General features: G+C 50.3%; 1 protein-coding gene across 1 annotated transcript in view; it reads left to right on the top strand.

Annotated features, from left to right (window-relative positions):
- CDC27 (cell division cycle 27) overlaps positions 1 to 16,449 on the top strand; it is a 54,272-nt gene that overhangs the window by 18,761 nt on the left and 19,062 nt on the right. Inside the window, exons 13-17 of the mRNA XM_040435092.1 lie at positions 86 to 238; positions 918 to 1,126; positions 2,700 to 2,817; positions 3,063 to 3,191; positions 3,290 to 3,364. Of these exons, the coding sequence (XP_040291026.1) occupies positions 86 to 238; positions 918 to 1,126; positions 2,700 to 2,817; positions 3,063 to 3,191; positions 3,290 to 3,364 (684 nt within the window). The remainder of the gene's footprint in view (positions 1 to 85; positions 239 to 917; positions 1,127 to 2,699; positions 2,818 to 3,062; positions 3,192 to 3,289; positions 3,365 to 16,449) is intronic.

Here is a 16,449-nt window from a genome sequence, read left to right as displayed (position 1 = left end):
CAGTCATGATGGGACAGCCTAACTCTCTCCCTTCCCAACTCTGTCCATTTTGTCATCTGAAGTGCTGCTATCTGTGTTTCTGCAGGCAGAACGGGTGTTCTCTGAGGTGCGCAGGATTGAAAACTATCGAGTTGAGGGCATGGAAATCTACTCCACCACGCTATGGCATTTACAAAAGGATGTCGCGCTTTCAGTACTTTCCAAGGACCTCACAGATATGGACAAGAATTCACCAGAGGTAAGAGTTTTCCCTTGAATAGCAGCGACCAACCACCCGCAGAGCATGGAACTGCAGCGTGGCTCCATTTAAGTGTATGGGGTCAGCTGCAGTTGTGCATGGGCTAACCTTAAAAGGGTTTTCGGGGATTTTAATATTGATGACTATTCCTCAGGATAGGTCATCAATATCAGAACGGCGGGGGTCCGACACCCGGCACCCCTTACTTTTAGCTATATATTAGCGGCGCAGCCTTCCTTTCATTGTTTACCTGCCTGCCGTCGACATTGCAGCGGCAAGCAGGTGTAATTACAAGAAGCCACCCCATTCACCTCAACGGGACAGCTCGTTCCTATTGAAGTGTATAGGAATGAGCCGTCCCATTGAAGTCAATGGGACAGCTTAAACAAGTAAACAATGAAGGGAAGGCTGTGCTGGCACAGTGGGCAACCTTCTCTTCAACCAGCTGGTCGGTGGGGGGTGTCTGACCCCCACCGATATGATATTGATAACCTATGAGGATAGGTCATCAATATAAAAATCCAGGAAAACCCCTTTAATAGGGGACCTTGGGCTAAATCAGATTTGAGAATTGTTGGGGATCTCAGAAGTCAAAATCCCATGTTCATACAGGGATGGCATATCCTAGGGAATACGTTTCATCCAGTGTCTGAATATTTAACAATGTTCATCATTGCAGGCTTGGTGCGCCGCTGGAAACTGTTTCAGTCTGCAAAGGGAGCATGATATAGCCATTAAGTTCTTCCAGCGGGCTATTCAAGTGGATCCTGGCTATGCATATGCTTTCACGCTATTGGGCCATGAATTTGTACTAACAGAGGAGTTGGACAAAGCACTTGCTTGCTTCAGAAACGCCATCCGTGTCAACCCCAGACACTACAATGCTTGGTGAGATATATCTGGTATTCAGTTACTGCTACACTGTCATGTTCAATGTGTTGTCCAGTATGAGAAAAACATGGCTACATTCTGCCATGCCATGTCTGTCCATGGTTTGTGCCTGGTATTTCAGCTCTGCTCCATTGAAGTGAATGAGGCTGAACTGCAATACCACACACCCTGTGAATAGTTATGGTGCTGTTTTTGGAATAAAGTGGCCCTAATTCCTGAACAGTTCCCCATTAGGCAAAAAGATGCTGCTGGAGTTTTCTTTTCCAGTATCTCCAGTAGGGGTGGGCGGTATAGGCGATATAAATTTTGGCCACGATATGTATTTTCGCCATATCGCCTATATCGCCGGACCGCGATATGATCACACTCTCTGCGCGCACCATTTTCTCCTGATGAGCTGGCCGGCACAGTGGAGACTGGGGAAGGAGGGAGTCCCTCCCTCCCCACTGTGCGCGGCTGCCGCTGAACACCATTGAGGACAGAGGAGGAGGGGAGGGACTGTGGCCACTGCACCACCAATGAATGTGCCGGCCATATCCCACAGGGTCCCCCTCATCATTAGTGGCAGTGGGCAGTTCCGATCGGAGTCCCAGCAGTGTAATGCTGGGGCTCTGATCAGTAGCGTGACTCCTGGCTGCCATGGTAACCGAAGTCCTGGCTGCGATGGTATGTTAGTGAGCAGCATTATACTCACGTGCGCCGTGGCCGCCGGGCGCTCCTTCTTCTGTCTGTGCGGCGGATTGCTAATGCTTATAGCATTAGCAATGCGCCGCACAGACCTATGAGAAGGAGCGCCTGGCGCACGTGAGTATAATGCTGCTCACTAACATACCATCGCAGCCAGGACTTCAGTAGCGTCCTGGCTGCAATGGTAACCGATCGGAGCCCCAGCATTACACTGCTGGGACTCCGATCGGAACTGCCCACTGCCAACAATGATGGAGGGGGAGGGGGACCCTGTGGCCACTGCCACCAATGATGGGGGGGCGGGGGGGGGGGAGGAGGACCCTGTGGCCACTGCCACCAATGATTAATACTGGGGAGGGAGGGAGGGGGGTGGGTTTGAGTTACCAGAGGGGGCACATCAGAGGCTGGCTGCCATGGTCAGCTCCCTGCTGTTGTGTGCACAGGGCAGCAGGGAGAGTGTAAAGTCCTATTCACCCTAATAGAGCTCTATTAGGGTGAATATGACAAGGGTTCTAGCCCTTAAGGAGGCTAATAGTTATTAAATAAAAAGTTTAAAAAAAAATAAAAGTTGAACCCCCCCCCCCCCCCCCCCCCACTATAGAAAACAATATATCGCAATATATATCGCACATGCTTAAAATTATATCGCAATATAGATTTTAGGCCATATCGCCCACCCCTAATCTCCAGTCAGCTTCATGGTTGATGAATACAGATACAATTGAGATTCCGCACTGATTATTCATACTCATTACCCTGTTTACTGGATCTGTGCCTCCCTGGCGTCGGACATGGAAGGCAGACATTCTGCTTCTGCATAGGTAACCGCTGTTTCACAAACCATTCTCAAGTAAGCCTGTATTTTCTTGCTTTACTGTCTCAGGTATGGTCTTGGAATGATTTACTACAAGCAAGAGAAATTTAGCTTGGCAGAGATGCATTTCCAGAAAGCACTAGATATCAACCCACAAAGTTCAGTATTGCTGTGCCATATAGGAGTGGTAAGTGGTCTGAGTTTCCTTTTTAAAGGGTTTGGCCAAGACTCGATAAAATTTGCCGGGTGGTTGGAAAGGTTTTAATAGCAAAAAAATAAATAATGAAAGCACCTTTTTCAAAAGTTTTAATTCCCGCAATGACGTGCTATATACACATAGGTTACCACTGAGATCCATAAGTGCATGTAAGTTTAGGTTTATTGGTTTCCAAGACTTCAGATGCACAGTTTTGTTTTTTTGTATTGTTATAGGTGCAGCACGCACTCAAGAAATCAGATAAGGCTTTGGATACTCTCAACAAAGCGATTTCCATAGATCCCAAAAATCCACTATGCAAATTCCACCGAGCCTCCATTTTGTTTGCCAATGAAAAATATAAGGTATGATATTATGGTAGCTTCTGAGGTTTATACAGTATGAGTGAAAATGTTCCTTTTTTTTTTTTTTTTGTTCATTTCTATTTTTTTATATTTATTAGTCTGCACTGCAGGAGCTGGAGGAGTTAAAACAGATTGTCCCCAAGGAATCCTTAGTTTACTTTTTAATAGGAAAGGTAAGAGAGTAAAGCATAACTTAACAATGACAAGTTAACCTGCAGTCGATTTTACACGATTTCCCTTTGTGATATGTTATTGAATGGTTTCTGAGTTTAAAGGGAGTCTGAAACCAGTGACAGCCCCATGTAATATGGTTTTGTCACCTAATCACAACGGCGCCTTTGTGTTTATTGATCAGTGGCTCCCCTACAGAGAAATTCCACTTTATCAATAAATAGAGAAATTCCATCTTTTTCAACACTTATCAATATGCAAATGAGGTGCTTAGTGCAACAGTGGTCTTGCTGTTGCACCCAAAGCCTGCTCCTTTCTCTGGCCAGTCCCTGCATTTGACTGTTGATTCACAGAGCCAGACAGTAGGTGCATGATCTTGCATGACTCTGTATTCTCACACACGTATTTGTTCACATAGCAGCACATCCCCAGTGCAAACAAGGGTACTGCGCATGCGCTGATATGCGAACAAAGAGTGTACACGAGAATACAGAGTCAGGTGAGATTACACATCTACTGTCTTGCTGTCTCAATCAACTGTCCGAGACGGGGACTGGCCAGAGTGAGACGCAGGGCATTGAAAGCAACACCAATGCTATCATTGCTCTAAATGCCTCATCTGCATATTGATAAAAAGAGGAATTTCTCTGCAGGGGAGCCCCTGGTCAACAAAACACAAGGCACTTTTGTATTTAGATGAAAAAAATACCTATTTGGCACTATGCTTGGTTACATAGCATCGTCACTGACAGTATCCCTTTTAATTGCCCTCCATACTTCACTGAAAAGCCAGTGGTATTCACACCCTCCCTATTCCATTGATGGCTTAGTTTTCCGTATGGATAGTTGAATAGTTTTTTTTATTATACGACAGCCGGGTTTCTTTACAAATTCTTTATTTCTTTACAAATTCATGAACTGCAGAAAGAGATTTGGCACATATGGCACCTTTTAAGGGACAGGGAGAGTCTGAAAAGGATAACTAAAGTTGGTTTAGTGCGCTGTGCATATTTTTATTTGTTTTAATGTCCTATCTGTTTATACAGAACATTCCCCTAATTTACATAGAACCCTCTATAGTACCTGGCAAAATTAAATTGGGTCACACATCAGGACACCTAAATGATAATACAAGTCCTAGACTAGAGCACCGCCCTGTATACAGACCCTGGAAATGGAGAGAAGTGGAATCTGTGGACTATTAAGGTCCATTCACACGTCCGTATGTGTTTTGCGGATCCGCAAAACACAGACACCGGCAATGTGTGTTCCGCATTTTGCAGACCGCACATCACCGGCACTCTCATAGAAAATGCTTTTTCTCGCCCAATTTCCTTGGGGGACACAGAAGACCTTGGTATAGCTCATCTCCATAGGAGGCGTGACACTAAGTGAAGACTGTTAAGCCCCTCCTCCACAGCTATACCCTCAGCCTGGAGAGAGAGACTGCCAGTTTTTGCTTAGTGTCCAAGGAGGCAAGACACTCCCTGCTCTGCAGGGCAGTTTTCTCCTTGCTTAAATTTTGATTTTTACTTTATTCTTTTCTTTTTGTTCCAGATCATCAGGGACAACAGAGACGCACTAGACCTCTCTGCTTCTCCCGGGGTTGAGCTGCGCCAGTGGCGGTCACCCGCACTGCTGCCTCCCCCACAGAAGGCAAGGTGGATCAGGGCAGCCTAGCTCCCCTGCATCCCGCCAGCGCAAGGGTCGCCCGCACGCCAAGTCCCTCTTCCAGCGTTTTTGCCACTACGGTGCCAGTAGCTGAAGGGGCGATCCTGCTGGAACGGACCGAGGGTGAAGACGGCTATGGTGAGAGAGTGGCTTCTCCAGCCCTGCTTCTCCCGGGGTTGAGCTGCGCCAGTGGCGGTCACCCGCACTGCTGCCTCCCCCACAGAAGGCAAGGTGGATCAGGGCAGCCTAGCTCCCCTACATCCCGCCAGCGCAAGGGTCGCCCGCACGCCAAGTCCCTCTTCCAGCGTTTTGCCACTACGGTGCCAGTAGCTGAAGGGGCGATCCTGCTGGAACGGACCGAGGGTGAAGACGGCTATGGTGAGAGAGTGGCTTCTCCAGCCCTACGTTACCCTTTTTGGGCCAGGCTTCGCGACCTGCTAGGCCGCCATTCCGGGCCCCTGACTCTTCCGGTCGGGGTGGGCTCCCGCGGCCGGCATTGGGCTTGACCTCCTATGCTCCAACAGGCCCCGTCGGTGCCGGTCGGCAGGGCTCCGCAAATTTTGGCCCAGGCTTCGCGGTGGGCACCCGCGGCCGGTTTGATGCGCCACTCCGCCTCAGGTCCCGGCGGTACATAATACTGTGCGGGCCGGGCGCCGCCGCAAAAATTTAGACTCCGGCTTCACGGCCTACTTGGCCGCAAAATTCCGGCCTCTGTTGGAGTGGGCGGGAATTCTCCAGGCGCGAATTCTTCCCGCCTGGGGGTTCCTCCGCCCCCAGGGGATCGCAGCGCCGCCCTCCAGGCCGGGTCCCTGTTAACCCTTTGGGTACAGGCCGGCTCCCAATGGGCCTGTATGGTTGGCCCCCCTTTTTTCCTGTCTCTCGCCGACTCTGTTTGAGAGAATCTGTGCCCCTATATGGTGGCTCCCCTTTAGCCTCAGAGAGGCTGTGTTTATATATAAAAAAATAATAATAATAAAAAATAGATAACAGATTTCTTGTGGGCTGCGCAGGACGCTGCAGCCTCATCTCAGTAGTGCTGCCTGTCTGCATGCCCTCTTTCCACAGGCGGCATGGTGTTGCGCTCCCAGCCTGCGTCGCTGCTAGGGCATTTCCCCTTTTAGGCGGTTTCTTGCCCTCTTCCAGGATACGGCGCTGACCAAGTGCATGCGGCCCTTCCGTAGGCAGCATTCATCAACCTCTCCAGTTATGGTGCCTGCCATGTGCATCTTCCCCCCCCCCCCCCCCCCTCCTAGGCGGGATACTGCACTCTCCCTGGCTGCCGGCTGGCCATGTGCATAACCCCCTTCTTAGGCAGAATACTGCACCTTCACCGGATACGGTGCTGGCCATGTGCACGACCCCCTTCCATAGGCGGAACGCTGCACTCACTGGATTCGCTGTCGGCCATGTGCGTGACCCCCTTCTCTAGGCGGAGCGCTACACTCTCACTGGATCTGTTACCGATCATGTGCATTACCCCCTTTTTAGGTGGAATACTGCACTCTCACCGGATACGGTACTGGCCATGTGCACGACCCCCTTCCATAGGCGGAATGCTGCACTCTCTTGTACTATGATGTAATTATGTACTATGTTACTATGCTGCACACTCACTGGTTTCGCTGCCGGCCATAGGCATGACCCCCTTCCATAGGCGGTATGCTGCACTCTCATTGGATTCGCTGCCGGCCTTGGGTATGCCTCCTTGCCTCAGGCGGCATACATACACTCCCTCTGTCTGTGGTTGTTTTCTCGCAGGTACGTTGCTGGCCATGTGCATGAACCCCATACATGGCGGGGTGCTTGCACTCTCGCTGGACCCGTTGTCGGCCATATGCATGACCCCTCTTCCGTGGGCGGTGTACGCACTCTCGCTGGATTTGCTGCCAGCCAGGGGCATGCCTCCTTTCCTCAGGCGACATACACACATTCTCACTGACTGTGTTTGTCTCTCTCCAGTACGTTGCTGGCCATGTGTATGACTCCCATACATGGCGGGATGCTCGCACTCTCCCTGGATGAGATGCTGGCCATGTGCATCACCCCCCCCCCCCCTTTTCTGGGCGGCATGCTACACTCTCACCGGATACGTTGCTGGCCATGAGGATGGCCCTCTAACATGGGTGGAACTCTTGCACTCCCATTGGATACGGTGCTGGCCTTGTGCGTGACCACCCCTCATTCCATGGGCAGAATTTGGCACGCTCATGAGATTCATGGTTGTCCTTGTATGTGCTGTACTGGACTTGTACATGTCCCCCTTCATTGGCAGAGTAGTTGCACTCTCGCAAAGTTCAGTGTTGGGTGTATTATTGCACACTCACTTAATGCTAGGATAACCCTGTGCATGTCCCCCTTTCACTAGGTGGACCTCCTGCGTTCCTGCTGGATTATATGGTATGTCCTGCTTCTCTGAAGAAGGTACGGCCTTAGGCATCACTCCCTTTTGGGACGGGCCTTTGCACTCTTGCCGACTGCAGTTTGCCAGGTACATTTTCCCCCTTTCGGGGCGGACTGCTTGCGTTCTATCGCATGCCATACTAGGCTTGTGCATAACTCCCTTTCAGGTTGCACTTTGCAATTCCATACATGCTGTGGCACTCTGTGGCTGGCCCTTTTCGCTGAGTAACCTTTTTGCAGTGAGCGGACGTTCTTGTGCGTTGTTTGGGCCGTGTATGCCTTCTCCTCCTGTAGGTGGGTTGGCCTTCTCACTGCTTACGGGGCTGCTCGTACGTATGCCTCACCTCCTTCCTGCGACATACTTTTTTCTTGGGATACGATGCTTGCCGCAAGCCTTGCACTCGTCTCTAAGGCGTTCATTCTGTCCATCTGACCCGGACGGGCTCTACTTGCTCTCTGCTGCACCGAGCTGGGTGGTACTCATTCATTTAGTTGGCCCTTCATCCCAGGGAGTGTTCGTGGTTCCTAGATGCCTGCCCATTCGTCCTTCCGCGGCATTGCTTCCCTGCGCTAGTGGTCACATGGTCGAGAGTGCTGTTGTCTGCAGCGCCCCTCGAATTCTTTGTTTGCTCTGGCGGGACTGCGGTTCCCTTGCCTACTGCAATTTCCTCCTCTTCGGATGCAGTGTGGTATGAGTCCTTCCTCTTGGCGCCTCTACGCTTCAGTCTGATCTGCTACCAGGTTCGGCCGCTCTTCTCGGGAAGGTCACCCAACTTCTCTTGGGTGCTCGATTACCCAGGTCCGGAGGACCTCCACCTTGGGTTCTTCAGGGTATTCGCCTTCTGCGAGGCGGTGAACCGGGCGTCTCACAGTGTAGCGGGGTTCTGCTTTTGAGCTGTCCTATGGCTTCCCTGTTGCCCACTCCTCCTTTCGGTTGGAGGGTGTTATGCCGGCCTCTGTCTCGACTACCTTATCTCACCGGCTCTGTTTGGCTCCCGCTCGGTACAGATCACTCCGATGGGGCTTCTGCCCCGCCAGGCTTCAGAGGCTGTTCCTTCACTGTCCTCCCCTCTGGGGAGAGCATGGTTGTTCATGTTGATGGTTCCGGTGTTCCTTTTGGCCTCGTACTGTCTCCCTTGTTCACACTGGCCGTATTAGCTGTGTGCCTATTTACCGAGTCTACCGCGTTCTGTCCTCCCGCCGGGTACAGATTGCGTTTTCCATTCTAGACAATGGTCCTGCTGTAGACTTACCTTCTCGGTAACTTGGGGGGACTACCTTTCGGTCCAGATTGTCCTTTGATCTCCCACACCGGGACTGTAGAACGTGGCTACATCAGCATGGACTTTAGCCTGTCTTGTCCTGGCATCTGGCGGATGCTGGGCGGACCCTTTGGTTCCTTTCCGTCTGTCCTTCTGCTCCCCCACTCGGGTGGATACGGGACGACGTTGCTCGGGCGCCGACGGGACCAGTTTTGTCGACCCTTCTGCCCGTGTTACTGGTCTGCGCCTGATCACATTGGGTTTTCGCCCGCTTGCCAGGCGACTCCAGCGGGCTCGCTACTGTTCGCTCCTGGCTGTGTTTCGTACAGGATATGTCGTAGGACTTAGGGTTTTTTGTCTGGGGTTCTGTGGGAAGCTGTGCATTCCCCACTCTGACTTTCTCTCCCCATGGTTCTGTCTTTTTCCGGTCCGGCCTGGACCTGGGACTGGGACTCCTTTACTTGAGGTGTCAAGTGTCGGCGCTGTTCTTCCTCTTCCAGCGTTCCCCGGCCCTCTGGGCCTGTCAAGACCTTCTTCCTCAGAGTGGCTCTTTGGTCCCTCTGTACTGTCCTCCGGTACCGCCCTGGGAACTACAGGCTGAGCTCTCGGCGCTCCAATCTTTTCCTTGGAGCCGTTACAGAAGTTCTCTCTACCCCTTCTGTCCTGTACGGTTGTGTTTCCGTAGCAGTCGTGTCTCTGACGGGTGCCTGAGTGGCGGCCCTTCTTGTTCTGAGCCTTCTGTCTTTTCCCAGGACAGGGCTGTTATACATCCCGTTTCTTCCTTCCTTCCTTCTGAAGGTGGTGTTTGCCTTTCGCCTCAACACTTCACCGTTTTGGACGTTGTTTGGGCCTTGCCGTTTTTACTTGAAGATCTCCGACTCTTGTCGATGTTCGGTCTCTTGGGTTTCCAGGAGGTCCCCGCATAGGGTTGACGGACTCCAGGGTGGTTTTCCTCCGCTTTATCAGATTGGCTATTGCTGAGGTTACCGCACCAAGGACAGGATTCTGCCTTTGGTGTCACCGTTCATTTCATCAAAGCGGTCGGTGCTTCCTGGGCCGGAGGCATTGGGCTTCGGCCATGCATTTGGGCAAGGCGGCCACAGGTCTTCCTTGCACGCCTTACCGAGTTCTACAGGGTGCATACTCTGGCTTCGGCGGATGCTGCCTTGGCCCGCCTGGGTCTGCAGGCGGCGGTTCCTTGATGCCTTTGGGTGCTTCGCCTTGGTGCTGTGGTCCCTCCCCTTTTGGACTGCTTTTGAACGTCCTAAGGTCTTCTGTGTCCCCCAAGGAAATTGGGCGAGAAAACGAGATTTTTGTATAACTTACCAGTAAAATCTCTTTCTCGCTCTTTCCTTGGGGGACACAGCACCCACCCATTCATTGTTTTTCTCTACACGGTTTCCGAGTTTGTGTTACCCGTTGGGTAGTTGGCTTGTTGGTTCCTTGTTGGACTTTGCCTTTTCTCACTACTTGGACACGCAACTGGCAGTCTCTCTCTCCAGGCTGAGGGTATAGCTGTGGAGGAGGGGCTTAACAGTTTTCACTTAGTGTCACGCCTCCTAGGGAGATGAGCTATACCCAAGGTCTTCTGTGTCCCCCAAGGAAACAGCGAGAAAGAGATTTTACTTACTGGTAAGTTATACAAAAATCTCGTTTTCTTGTCCGCAATTGTGGATAAGAAAAGGACATGTTCTATTTTTTTGCGGAACGGAAGTGCAGATGTGGACAGCACATTCTGGCCCTATTGAAAATGAATGCGTCCACACCTGTTCCGCGGAGCGGATGCGGACCCATTTTGCAGACGTGTGAATGGACCCCCCCCAACATAATGGAGAGGACACCTGTGAGCATTCCTGACTGTATTACAGCGCAGCTATGAGCACTGTGAGGGGAGGGTGGCAGTAGGGACATTTAAAAACGGTGATCTGGTCTCCTTATCTGCAGTACTGCTGTAGAGAAGTCCAAGTTAATGGTGACATTCTCTTTAAGGAATGGGGATAGAGGAGTATCTCATTTAATTAATTTAAAGAGGACCTGTCGATAGCAATTTTGGAGCATCTATTTTAATCACGTCACTCTGTGTCATTCCTCTACTATTCCTACTGGTAGTTTATGAATAAATTGCTATCGGTCTGCAATAAAGGTCCAACTAGGTGTTACCAGGGAGTGTGTCCTTGCACAGTCTGGCGACATTACCCAGTCAGCACCGTGCAGGGACACACTGTATCCAGTACAACCTTTATGGCACACTGTTATTGCAGAACGCCTAGGTTTCTAGTAGGAATTATAGAGAACTGAGCAACAGTCAGAAGAATAAATGCTCCAGAATTATTACAGGAGGGATTCAAGTCGTTATTAAAACACAACTAGAAAGAAGGGGTGATGGGCCCTCTTTAAAGCTGCTGGGCACATAGGAGGCATGGCAACTTTTTCTGGAAGCTTACTGGACTTTCTGGTAGAGTTGGCAAATATGAGATCTGGCTGCAGCATAAAGAGAATTTCTGCCTTTATGTAAAGTACACTGTGTAATAAAGAAAGTATGCAGCTTTGTAATATGTTGTTCTTGCATTTCTCACCATTTTTAACATCAACATCTGCTTGTTGTCGGTGTGGTTTTTCAACCTATGGATATAAACGGGTGTTCTCAATGCTAGTGGAGACAGTTGTGTCCAGTCTAGGGAGCACGTCGGCTGCACAGATCTGTCTCTTGGCATGAAAGTTTGGAGAATATCTGTGTGCACTCCAATCGAGGCAAAGTATTGGGTCTATGTTTTTTTGTTTTTTTTCTTTTCAGGCTTTGATATTTCCCATTCACAGCAGCAAAGACTTCTTGACATGGTGTGAAATTAAAACCTTAGCAGATTTGATATTTTTTTATAACTGTTGCCCAAAGCAACCAATCACAGATTAGCTTTTATTTTTAAGCACAATATGAGAAATGAAAGATGAGCTGTGATTGGTTATGAGGGGCAACAAAAACAGTTTTTTAGATGGTTTCATAAATCCTCCTCCGTTGTGTATTAATCCTTTCCAAACATTTGACATACATGTGCGGCAAATGTTGGGTCTGGGACCGGGCCAATTTCTTTTTTTCTCCATAACTTCTGTTTTGTTCACATTGCCCTATTAGGGTGTTTTATTTTTTGTGTCGGATAAGTTGTATTTACACTTTACCGTAACCTGTATTGGAAAACGGGAGAAAATTCTTTGTGGGGTAAAATAGAAAAACAAAAATACAATTCTGCCACTGTGTGCTAAAAATGGTGTGAACTCCTTATTCTGCGGGTCAGTACAAGTACGGTGATACCAAATTTTGTATAGTTTTTATTTTGTTTTACTACCTTTTAAAAAGTAAAATCCTTTGGAAAAATAAAAACTGATTTGAATCACCATTTTCTGCCACTTTCTTATATTTCCGTCTACAGAACTGCATGAGGGCTTGTTTTTCACTGGGCAAACTTTAGTTTTTACTACTATAATTTTGGGGTACATAAGAACATTAGACTTTTTTGATCACTTTTTATTTCGTTTTTTTGGGTGGGACAAGAGGACCAAAAATGGTGAATCGTGTATTTTTTTTTGTTTTAAAAAAACAAAACTTTTTTTACTTTCACAATGTAATTTTTAGTTCTCTTAGGGTGCATTCACATGACCGTATAAATGGATCCGCATCCATTCCGCAATTTTGCGGAACGGGTGCGGACCCTTTCATTTCAATGGGCCCGCAAAAGATGCGGACAGCACACGGTGTGCTGTCCGCATCCGTTGTTCCATTCCGCGTCCCCGCAAAAAATCTGGAGCATGTCCTATTCTTGTCCGCGGTTGCGGACAAGAATAGGCATTCTCTATATAGCGCCAGCCATGTGCGGTCTGCAAAATGCGGAGCGCACATGGCCGGTATCCGTGTTTTGCGGATCCGCAATTTGCGGACTGCAAAACACGGTCGTGTGAATTAGGGATCGACCGATTATCGGTTTTACCGATATTATCGGCCGAGATTCAGGATTTTGAACGTTATCGGTATCGGCATCTATTTTGCCGATATACCGATAACGTATTAGGAACACAGAACGCGCTGCTCTCAGCGCTCTCTGTGTTCCCTCAGCAGCACAGGGGAGAAGGAAGCAGTGTCTCCCTCCCCCTGTGATGCTGCTGCCGCCAATTAGAGGAGAGAGGACAATAGAAGGGGAGGGGCTGTGGCCACCGCTCCACCAATGAAGATAAGTCTTTCATTATTTCATATACAGGAGGCGGGAGCTGGCTGCAGAATCACATAGCCGGCTCCCGACCTCTATGAGCTGTAGCTGCGAGCTGCGGTAGTTAACCCCTTAGGTGCCGCGGATCGCAGCTACCGCTCATAGAGGTCGGGAGCCGGCTATGTGATTCTGCAGCCAGCTTCCGCCTCCTGTATATAAATTAATGTAAGACTTATCTTCATTGGTGGCGCAGTGCGCCCCCCCACCCAAGCCCCCTCCAGTATTAATCATTGGTGGCAGTGGCAACAGGATCCCCCCCTCTCCTGGGGCTCCGATCGGTTACCATGGCAGCCAGGACGCTACTGAAGCCCTGGCTGCCATGTTCAGCTCCATGCTGCTGTGTGCACAAAGCACAGAGCAGCAGAGACAGTGTGAGGTCCTATTCACCCTGATAGATCTCTATCAGGGTGAATAGGACAAGGGTTGTAGTTCCGAAGGGGGCTAAAAGTTAGTAACAAAACAAAAAAAATAAAATAAATAAATATTAAGTATAAATGAAAAAGAAAGATTTTACAAAAAAAATACACGTTAACAATAAACATTAATTTTCAGCCGATTTTGTGTAGGAAATTTTTTATTTTTTTTTCAAAAATGAAAATTCCCAGAATATCGGTATAAATTATCGGCTATCGGCCTGAAAGTTCACAAATTATCGGTATCGGCCCTAAAAAAATCAATATCGGTCGATCCCTAGTGTGAATGCACCCTTAGGGAACTTTAACGTGATCTTCTGATCACTTGTCCCATAGACTGCAATAGAATGCTATGATTATGCTTTAAGGGGTTAAAGGTGACAGCAGGTCTCTGCCGTTTTAAATAGCAGACACATGACGACAGTGTCCGAGATCGGAGGCAAGTCTGATCACGGACAGTTAACTCTTTAGATGCCATGGTAATTTGCACCCACAGTATTTGAGCAGACATTTAGAGGAAAGGAGCTCTCACTGATGACTGAACTCCCCTTCCACCTACCTCCACTATGATGAGATTGCGGCAGCTGTTCAGTTCCCATCTCATCCTGGGGCCTTCTGAGGCTCCTAAAGTTCCTATTAATTCAAATGAACCCCCCCTCAGTCCCCATTTTACTATTATAATGACTGCATCTGAAAATTCCTGTTAAAATATGAAAGAACTTACGGTGAACCCTGTAAGGAGGGATGGGGAATCAAAATGCCCATATCACAGTTTTTTGGTCACTTGCCTACCAAAAAATTTAATAACAAGTGATCAAGGCCATACATATCCCAAAAATATTTTAAAAAAAGTAAAAAAAAAGTATGGGTGCCAGAAAAGCGTTAAAGGTTTGGTATTGTTGTAGTTGTGGTGCCCTGCAGACTAAAGGTAAAGTGCCATTGTTACTGCAAAGTGAATGCTCTCAAAATGAAACTCATAAAGCAATGGTGCGACTGCATTTTCTCGCCCATATTCCTTGGGGGACACAGGAAACCATGGGTATAGCTCTGCTCCCTAGGAGGCGTGACACTAAGTGAAAGCTGTAAGCCCCTCCTCCATCAGCTATACCCTTCAGCCTGGAGAAGAGACTGCCAGTTTTTGCTTAGTGTCCAAGGAGGCAAGACACCCCCTGCTTATGCAGGGTTGTTTTCCTATGATTTTTTATTTTTGCGTTATTTGTTGTTTTTAATTAGATTTTTTTCTACCTACAGGGACAACAGAGGCGCATTAGACCCCTCTGTTTCTCCCGGGGTTGAGTTGCGCCAGTGCCGGTAATTCCGCACTGCTGCCTCCCCCACAGAAGACAAGGCGGACCAGGGCAGCCTCGCTCCCCTGCGTCCCGCCAGCTCAGGGTCGCCCGCACGCCAAGTCCCTCCCCCGGCTTCCTGCCACTGCGGTGCCAGGAGCTGAAGGGGCGACCCCCGCTGGATGGACTGAGGGCGAAGACAGCGTATGGTGAGAGTGGCTGCTCCAGCCTCCCCTTCCTCCCTCCCACCGCTGCTGCATCCCCCATGGCCGCTGCTGCATCCCCCATGGCCGCTGCTGCATCCCCCATGGCCACTGCCACATCCCCCATGGCCACTGCTACATCCCCCATGGCCACTGCTACATGGCCACTGCTACATCGACCGCCCCCCCTTTTCCCCGGGGGCAGTCTGATCCGCACTGTACTGCATGCCGAGCTCCACCGCAGCCTCAGTCGCCCGCTGTGTCGCTCCCTGCTTCCTCTGACCCGCCTGACTGGGCTAGATCCCTGTCCCAGGCCGTGGAAAGCCTCACTCATGTCGTGGGCCGCCTAATAGACAGGCCACCTACCCCGCAGGACGCCTCTCTGACTGTCGCGCCCTCCGGGTCCACTGCTTCTGCCGCTGCAGCGGGTTCACTCTCTCTTAGTGACCCCTCCCGAGCTAGGCACTCTCAGAAGCGTATTAGAGTAGAGCGAGCCTCCTCCTCTGAGGCCTCACTCTCCCCGCCACGCGTGCGCACCCAGACGAGCCTCTCCTCTCCAAAGGATTCGCTCTCTGAAGGTGAATTGGCGGTTTCAGATTTGGAAATGGACTCGGCCCTGACGTCCAAGCTAGCCTCAGCGATGGGTCAACTCATCTCTGATATTCGTGACACCTTTAAGGTGCAGGATGATCCCCCTAGCTCGGATGCAGCTAGCGTCTCCTTTATCAGACCCAGGCAGGCCTCAAAAGTCTTTCCAATCCACTCTGATTTCTCCTCTGTGGTGTCTAAGGCTTGGGCTCGCCCGGACGCCCGTTTTGTCAACCCCAAGAAGCTGGACATTTGCTATCCTTTTCCAGCCGATGTCGTGGCCACATGGTCTTCCCCACCCAAGGTGGACCCCCCTGTGGCCCGGCTGTCAAAGAACACGGCCATCCCTGTTCCCGACGGGTCCTCTCTTCAGTCAGCGGAGGACCGTCGCATGGAGACCCTTTCCAAGGGAATTTTTGCTGCCTCCGGTTCTGCTCTCAGACCGGTTTTTGCCTCTGCTTGGGCAGGGAAAGCAATCTCTGCTTGGGGTGCGCAGCTGGAACAGGAGTTGGACTCGGACGTCCCCATCCAGGACCTACGTTCCTTGGCCCAGCTTATTATTCGGGCCGGGAATTTTGTTTGTGAGGCCTCCCTTGATGCGGGAGCCCTTATTGCACGCTCCTCCGCCCTGGCAGTTTCCGTCAGGAGGGAGCTCTGGCTGAAGGTTTGGAAAGCGGACGCTGCCTCCAAACGTTCCTTGGCGGGGCTATCGTTTGCGGGTTCCCGCCTTTTCGGGGTCCGCCTAGACGAACTTATTTCAGAGGCCACGGGTGGTAAAAGCACCCATCTTCCTCAACCCCAAGCCAGGGGCGCCCCCCGCGGACGCCCTGGTGCGTCTCGTTTTCGGTCCTCCCGCAGGGCCTCTGGGGCTCCCACCACAGCTGCCGCTTCGGCTCCTCCCCAGGACAAGCGTAGGAAGCCGTTTTTTCGGGCGCAGCCCTCCTGGCGCAAGCCGCAGGCTGCCCGCACACCCGCAGCAAAGCAGTCCTCTGCCTGAAGGCGCGCCCC

The sequence above is a fragment of the Bufo bufo genome, chromosome 6 (genome assembly GCF_905171765.1).
Source record: "Bufo bufo chromosome 6, aBufBuf1.1, whole genome shotgun sequence".
In the NCBI taxonomy this organism is placed as follows: domain Eukaryota; kingdom Metazoa; phylum Chordata; class Amphibia; order Anura; family Bufonidae; genus Bufo; species Bufo bufo.
Note: the sequence above shows the minus strand (reverse complement) of the source record. Positions and strands in the feature narration are given on the sequence as shown.